Below are 8,350 nucleotides of genomic sequence, written 5' to 3'. Positions count from 1 at the left end.
AGTGTGTGAAATGTTCCTCGCACAAATCCTCTGTAGGACATCAGTGTGTTTCCCTCTCTCCAGCATCACAGTGATAATGAAAACCAGCCATGACACAACGACACGATGGTTTTATTCTCATTACAGAGATATATCGTATCGATGTGTCCCTGTGCATGATGTGCCTTAAAAACAAACAAACTAAATCAACTATTCTACTGTTTTTGATACGCAGGTCCTGCTTGTCCGCCCAAGATTACTGCTCTGCATCGTGGAGACACTGTACAGTATTTAAGAGCAACTTGATCTGAACATTAAGGTTCAAAGTCATCTGAAAATATATTAATTACTACAAAATGAACACACAACATGACAAGTGGATGAAAAAGTAGGCTAAAACATCCCACAATGTCATACGCAGCCGACTACAATGTGATGTTGAAGGATTGATTCATCAATTAGTCCATTAAAAAAATGAATCAGCACTATTTTGAAAATAGTTTTAGTCTATCAGAGCAAAATGCCAAACATATGGTGGAGGATTTCATGTGTTTCTTTGTCATATATAGTAGAAAACGTTTGGTTTTGGACTGTTGGTTGAATAAAACAATCCGACTAAGTAAATTACGTTGAGCTGTGGGCCATTACATTTGCCACTTTTTCACTATTTTCTGAAATTTCACAGACAAAACAATGAATCTAGATTAATAAACAGATCAGGCTTATACAAATTTGATGCAGTCCTAAACACAAGAGAGCTCAATATCATGTTTTTATGTAAACATATACATTTTCAGATAGTCTAGAAACTTTTAGCACAATGCACCATCACAAATGAGAACCGAAAATATTGGAATTAAAGAACGGCCTATTTCGTCCATGTCCTGAGGACTTGCGTTTCATAAACAGCGGTATTGTCCTTTGAGCATTAAGTGCAAATGTTATTAATGCTTCCATCTGTGAGTTTTCCAGATATATAAATAACATTGAAGCTTTTAAAAAGTACTTCTTTAAAGCATACATCTTGCTCCATGTGAAGTTCAAAACGGCATGTCTTGTTGCACCTGCCATTCACCGTGACAGCTTCAGTCCAACTCATCTGTGCTGCACCATCAACTGACACACAGTGCAGATCAGTGACGAAGGAAGAGTGCATGAAAAAGTAGTGACCTGGGCCCGATCTGATCCAGGGTCAGTGCTGAACAGTGACCAGAAGAGGGCATCAGACCGCCACATCAGTGTCGCGTGGGTCCTCCTTCCAACCATCGCTGCGTCGTTGGTTGTAGTGCGCCTGTTGTGAGTCTTCATCCAAAGCAGAATGAGTCAGACATTTTCTTAATGTGACTTGTGCCAAAGCTTCATTCATAATCTACAACAGCTATATAGAAGTCCTCATGTGCAATTTTATGTACAAGAAATTTAGAAATTGGTATCTTAATCAAACATGTAAAACTTAAAGTAGATTTCTCCTTATGATATTTCAGAACATAGTCCACTTCTGTCTGTTTTTTTACAAAGATTAACAGCATTCACATATAGTGTTCTTATTTCAGAACTACTCTATTGTTACCTAATACTTTTTAATTATTAATAATAACAATAATAATACTTTGACATTGTGAGTTCTGAAACTGGATTGATGATGTAAGAAATTCAGAGCAGACAAGAATATATTTAACCATATTTACCTTTTGGTAAAAAGGTACGTAGTCTGTGTATTTTTATGAATTATGTATGTATAAAAACTATGTGCATCCACAGTCTTTGTGACCAGTGTTTTGCATTGTACATTTCCAAATGCATACAAATTTCCTGCAGCACTGCAGTATCTTCGCATTATACCGCAGCCCCTCGCTCTCCCTGCCTCCCTCTCCCTCCCCTATATCTCCTCTGTCACTAAACCTAACCTCTAAAGTCTTTCTAGGAATCACTTTTTTACCTCTTTCCATCATGACAAACTGAATTCCTCTTTTTCTTTAGCAATCTTCTCTTGTTTTTATTCCCCCCCGCCCATTGCACTTTCTGGCATATCTCCACAATCCTGTTAAATCTCCAACACCTCCTTTGTCCTTGGTTCATTATAGGTTCAAACGCTACATTTTATTATGTCTGACCACCTCTCTCTCCACTTAATCTCACATGATCTGTGCTCCAAACTCAGTATTTACTCTCATCCACATCTAAATGTATAGTATATGTGATTATGAGGAGTCAGTGTCTCTCCTTCCCTCCCTCGTGCTCCCTCTTCCTAACAGGGGGAGGCGCTCATGTGCATGTGAGTGTGATAGTGAGGAGGAGGTACTGGCATCGGAGGCATGGCCATGGGAAGAGCTTGGCCTTGGGGATGTGAGGCATGCGACCTGGTGAGGGTGTGTGTGGTGGGGTAGCCAGCAGACTGCGGGGGCATTTGGTAGCTCCCTGCGGAAGAAGACCCAGAAGGCGGGCTGCCCTGCCCTTGGAGGCTGCTTTTGGGGGGCACCGGGGGTGCCTGGTTGAGCTGGATGGAGATGTCGCTAGAGGCTTCGGAGGTGCTGCGGCCTCGCTTCGGCGGAGGCCAGGATGATTCTGGGTGGAGGAATTGACCGCTGTAGTCGCTACTCTCAGACAGGCGGGGGCGGTAGAGTGCAGGGTGGGGGCGGTACATCTCTTCCTCGGCGTAGCGCTTCATAAACAGATAGACTGACATCACCCCGGCCCCCTGAGACAGCGAGTGAGAAAAGAAGCGGGATGAGATGAGGGGGGTGATAAGATGCCATAGGGAGAGAGGGACTTAGCTGCGTAAATAAACTGAGTTCAGAGAAAAATACATTTTCAAAGAAGTAGTAACAAGTGATGGCTGGGGAAATTAAATTAAAAGTGACTGATAGAGCAGAAGTGTTAAAAGGAATATGTATTAAAGTAAAGAGCTGAAAGTAGCCTTTGATTTAGAAAGATGAGGGTACACTTTAAGTTCCTTTAAGCTCATATATAACAGATTGAAAGGAAAATAAAGACGAAAGGAGGAGACATGAGTGTGGAGAACAGATGGGGAGAAAGGAGAGAAGCGGGGAGGAGGTTAGTGTCCTCTGCACCACATTAAGAGCAGTGCTGCTGCTGATGATGGGAAAGAGGCAGGAGGAGAGTGTGGGGGGGATGAGCAGAGGATTCTCATGATACCTCTCCACGCATGGATGCACACATGAACACACACACAAACCATTGATGCCTCACCATATCTACAGAATTCTAATCATCTTACCTTCTTACACTCAGCATGCAACACTTAGAAATGAAAATATATTCTCCATCTGTAACATACGTATGTATGCAAACAGACACTCTCTCACTCTCTTTCACATATTTCTTCCCAAGAAACAAAAACACACACACACACACACACACACACACACACACACACATACGCACACACACACACAGCCCAGACCGACCTCTTTGAGTAAGAAGGAAGAGGCAGCGAAGGCGAAGGACCAGCCATAGTGGTAGTTGAAGAACTGCTCGGGCTCCCTGGGCCGGTTCATCACCTCATCATTAATACTGGAGATGTAGAGCACCAGGCCCACCACCAGACTGAGGCCTGCACACAGCACATTAACAATGACAGCGAGTCAGAGAGAGCCAGAGAGTCAGATACAAGAAAGAGCGAGGAGGTCATTATATGGCGATCCAGACAGCTGCAGTAGTGTGGCGAGGGTTTAGGAGACAGAAAGAGCGAGAGAGCGATGGGATGTGAAGTAATATGTTACATTAAAAAATAGATAGTATGTATGTATCATAATGACAGATAAAGAGATAAAGATCAATGACTTTTAGAGAGAAATGCCTCATGGAAACAAAGCAATGGAAATAATATTAATGGAAAACATAAAAAATATATATTACAAATTTAAGTTCGACCTTCTGATTGTAATTTCATTGAAATGTAATTTCTAGGTAACAGTGCTGCCTGCAGATTTCCATTTAAACAAAAAAAAATGTATTTCCTTTACTTATCCTGAGAACAAAGTACCTTTAATTTAATTCTCATATTGCAATGTCATATTTTGATGACTGACTGAGCTTGTACATTTATAATTTGGTCCTTTTTGAAAATCACAATAATGATATGTTTAAAAAAAGAGAGGGATAAACACTGAAAGTACGTAAAAACAAACAAAAGTGTCTTGACACAGTTTTAAGACCATTTAGTGGCTACATTCAGCATCCACTGTAAACTTCAGTGTGTTAGAGGACTCTAATCATCGTATGGAAAACCAGAATAAGCTTTCAGTGACCCTTTTCAGCCATATACAACATTAAAACCCCTTCCTCCAAGAACACTCTTAGAAATGTTAAATGCATGAGATACAACATATGGCCAACATCAAATAATCAATATTCAACGAAAGCTGCATGCTGTAAGCAGCAAAATGAGTATTTTTAGCCTTCCCTGCAAGATTAAAATGTACCACCCGGCTGTCAAGCAGTTGTCCTTCACAGTAAACGTCTGGTTTGAGAGGCTGTGTTGTCAATTTAAAATTGAAAACCACAGAATATGCAGAAACCATGCTGCTGGTAATCCTGCAGTGGAACTACATCTTTATCTAAATAAGTAACAACATAAAAATTGGGGGAAACACGGATGTGCACGTGCACACTTAGTAGATGAAGGAAACCAAAGGGTGTGCATGTGTGAGACAAAAAGAAAGAAGAAATAGATTCTACAGTCGACAGGTACAAATGCATATGCAAGATGTCTGTTGGGTAAGAGAGAAATATCAACCTCTAAACAGCTCGGAATTCTGTAATATCACTCAGAACACGACCGACCCGAACTACAATATTTACCAAACACCGTGTCAGTGATGCCAGCAGAATAGTCTCACATCTCTCAGTAGTCCACAAAACACCACAACATCCACAGTGACTAAGACTACTGAGGGATACAATCTGAATGAAGGAGTAATGAGAGGAAGGATAGCGACTGAGAGGGTGGTGGGCAGAAACAGCTATGAAAACTGAGAGCTGAGAGGCTGGGTGAATGAGAGAAGGGGGAGGCTGAGGGAGGAGGGGTGAGTAGGGAAGGCAGGAGGAAGGCAGTGTTTAGAGAGAGAGGCTCAGTGCAGCAGAATATCTAACTGCTGAAAAGCAATTTGATACACTTGCCCCTTATTATCACCCTATTATCAAAAAGCACTGCGACACTTCCAGCACAGGCTATAAACATTACATAACGCCGGTTACATAAAACCTATTATTCTGCTACACCCTTTATCAGCAAGTCCCCGCCATGGCAAAGTCAGGAGCCGTTGCTGCAGCTCCCGTTTGATGCTCCTCTAAGCTCTGCAGCGCTGCTTCCTCCTCAAACATGTCAAGTGAAACAGCCTTTAAAGAACATGAGCTCCAATTTGGCACCCGACAGTCTTTACACACAGAAGACAAGAAACGGGAGCATTAGAGCCACCTGCTGTTCAACAAGGTTAATTACACTAATGCAGAAAATAAAGATGAGAGAGCTGCTCATGGTACTGTGGGAATATCGCGTGTATGCTCAGAATTTTGACAATCCTTGAGCGTAATCCAAAAATTCATAATTCCTCTCTTAAAGCCTGTTTAATTCCAAAGTCAGAAGAGCAGGAAGCTAATCTAGTCACCTTTTCTGATGACAGCCTACACACCTGCATCAGACACTAAAAATAGAGCCGTGATGGAGTGCGTCCGCGTGTGACACAGGACACACCAGGCTGCTGTAATCAATCACTGAGTGAAGGTGTGGTGACAGCGGGACATGAGTAATGGTTCCCACCTGAGAGGATGAAGAAGATGCCGGACACAAAGGCCAGGATGGTGCGCTGAGGCCGGATGTGTCCGATGTTGCTGATGACGAAGGCAGTGAAGACGAAAAGCAGCGACACCATCGGGAAGGGCGTGGCTGTCCGCACCATCTCTGTAGGGAGGAGAGGTGATCGTGTCAAACAAAGCTGATGTAATGTGTCCTTAAACGGCTGAGAGAGGTGAATGATAATGTCTCTGGAGCTTATAAAGTATTAGTTAAGACAATCAGAGGCGGTAGAATCTAGGATATTAAGTATGCTCAGTGAAGTGAAGATGCCATGACATTCATCACTAAAAAGGGGAGATTGGAAACAGCATTCCTTTCTTACAGTGGTCTGCTTTTTACTTTTGGTATGAACAAATTTCTTTAAAGTGTCTAATTGCTTTTTAACTATGGGAAACAGAGTTATGATGGAAAACGCTGCTACATAAATATCAAAATGGTTGTAAATATTCAAAAACAGTTGAATCAATTTTAGAAATATTTAAAATAACAGTCAAAATAACAATAATAATAATCATAATAATAATATTTTCTGGATCAAAGATCACAATTTACATTTTCTCTTTCAATTGTATTTAACTTTAACCCGTTAAATTAGTTAAAAACATTATCTTTGTTCATGAGGATGATCTTTCTTAAATCACTTTAATGAAGTTCATCTGATTGCTGTTAGAAAGGCTGCAACTAACAATTATATTCCCAGAGTCCAAGATGAAGTCTTTAAATATCTTATTTTGTCTGACCAAAGATAATCAGTTTACTGTGATATAAAGCAAAAACTCTAATATTACGTTCAAATTTCAGTACCCACGATCAACCAGTAGGGGGACTCTGCAGTTACTCTCAATCAGCAGACAACGTGTAATGTCACTGGGCTGCTGTATGTTTTACTCACTGAGGATATTTGCAGTGTTTTCAGTGGTGATCTCTATATCGGGTTCAGTGAAGTACTCCGATGCGACACATCTCCCGTTTTCCGCTCCTGAGAGGAAACACACACACAAACAAAGAGGAAAATGTTGGGGTTTGCTTTCAAAGTCAGTGATGCATGAGGAAGCAAAACAAAACCCAGAAAAATAAAGAAACATCTCTGGATCTCTGCAGTCCTGCTCACAGGTAACGATCATGTTTTGTGACAGCTATGATTCTGGAGGCCAGAAGCTCGCTTTCTCTCTTTTCTCCCCTTGCTGCTCTCTCACTCGGCTGCTTTATCTCTTTCTGTGTGTTTGCCACTGAGATGATGTGGACATATGCACACACACGTAGCAGCATTGTTTGGCTGGTTGTGTGTGTGTGTGTTTGTGTGTTTGTGTGTATCCATGCACACAAGTATCTGTCTTCTACAGTCATCCTTTAATTCTTTTTATTTGAATATGTAGTTGCATATACCTACCAGCCACGAAGCAAACTCTCCAGAGGCCTGAATGCAGCGCCATCTTCACCTCCATGCTCTGGTTCTGCTGCAGGATGATGCCCTCCACCATGATCAGCCAGTAGTCTGTGGACACGGCCACCCCCACCAGAAGCAGCCCGCAGGCTCCGAACACTGTAGACAGGATAGTCAGCGCACGGCTGCTGCACGAACTCATCTGGAGGGCGGAACGAGTGAGAGGAGGAATTAGACGTCAAAACTGTGGAGACACTAATGTAGGTACATTTGCACGGGGGGTGGGGGGTTGTGACGGGAGGTAATTTAAAACGGGGGAAACACTGAGACGGACATTTGACGTGCACACGTGCAAACAGCTACTGGCTATCTTCCTGTCTCGCTCTGTTGTTGCTAAAGATGAGTTAGTGACACATCCGTGGCAACCAATCCTGTTAAAGGTCAGCGAGGAGCCAATGCAACAGATGATGACTTCACGGTGAACCACTGAACTTAGGAGAGGACTTTAACAAAACGGAGAGATGGATAGTAAACACACGCACACAGATCAGGAGAGGGAGGAGAGGTCCTGTGTGACTCAAACATGGTCTTTCTGTGACTTAGTTCTGGCTGACTGGGAAGGACTTCACTGCAAATCCATTGAGCATGCTGTCTGTATGCATTTGTGAGTTTCTGTGCATTTGTGTGTGTGTGTGTGTGTGTGTGTGTGTGTGTGTGTGTGTGATTGTTCAGACAAAATCCTCTGCTTAATTTGGAGCGCAGTTCAGTATCATCAGCTTGACAAATAATGGAGAACAAATGTATGTGGAAAACACAGAGCGGGGCTGGTGTTTACTGTAATCAGCCTCATTTTGCTTATTCAACACATTATGTGATACACTGGCAGGATCATTACTGTTATGCAGCTGACCTCATGTCCTCCTTTTTAGGGGGTTAGATTCGCTCTTGTTTTGATTTTTTCAGACTTTGTCTTTCTCTCTTTTGTTCTAATTTACAGTTTGTTCTATCTCTGGAACATACACTAGATTTTACAATATGTTTGAATCCTTTTTGTTTTTACTTATCTTATTACATTAGACACTACTAACTAAAACTATAGGACCACCTTTAGTTCTTTCAGGAGGAGCTTGACCCACAATGGTAGCATCTCTCAGTTGCTGAATGTATGC

At 42.0% G+C, this 8,350-nt stretch overlaps 1 protein-coding gene across 2 annotated transcripts; it reads right to left on the bottom strand.

Moving 5' to 3' along the window:
• Nucleotides 1–2,227: 2,227 nt before the first annotated feature.
• On the bottom strand, nt 2,228–7,383 carry cacng7b (calcium channel, voltage-dependent, gamma subunit 7b). 2 transcript variants are annotated; one of them, XM_076109525.1, is made up of 6 exons: nt 7,188–7,383; nt 6,690–6,776; nt 5,762–5,902; nt 3,408–3,553; nt 2,443–2,677; nt 2,228–2,280 (listed from the first exon to the last, which is right to left on the bottom strand). In XM_076109525.1, exons 1-6 carry the CDS (start codon nt 7,381–7,383, stop codon nt 2,228–2,230), a joined length of 858 nt encoding a protein of 285 aa, XP_075965640.1. The 2 variants fall into 2 exon arrangements, with proteins under 2 accessions (XP_075965640.1, XP_075965639.1); XM_076109524.1 differs by having other exon boundaries at nt 2,228–2,677.
• Between the last annotated feature and the right edge of the window lie 967 nt (nt 7,384–8,350).

The sequence above is a fragment of the Anarhichas minor genome, unplaced genomic scaffold (genome assembly GCF_050575085.1).
Source record: "Anarhichas minor isolate MPS153535 unplaced genomic scaffold, ASM5057508v1 ptg000041l, whole genome shotgun sequence".
NCBI lineage: Eukaryota > Metazoa > Chordata > Actinopteri > Perciformes > Anarhichadidae > Anarhichas > Anarhichas minor.
This window is presented reverse-complemented; position numbering and strand designations above follow the sequence as displayed.

What these genes read in the sequence shown, in the direction of transcription:
- cacng7b (XM_076109524.1), bottom strand. Translation starts at nt 7,383, where the DNA reads ATGAGTTCGTGCAGCAGCCGTGCGCTGACTATCCTGTCTACAGTGTTC. An exon ending in CATCTTCTTCATCCTCTCAG is followed by an intron (nt 3,554 to 5,761) that starts GTGGGAACCATT and finishes TGCTGTGTGCAG; the next exon opens with GCCTCAGTCTGGTGGTGGGC. An exon ending in CTTCCTTCTTACTCAAAGAG is followed by an intron (nt 2,678 to 3,407) that starts GTCGGTCTGGGC and finishes TCGCTGTCTCAG; the next exon opens with GGGGCCGGGGTGATGTCAGT.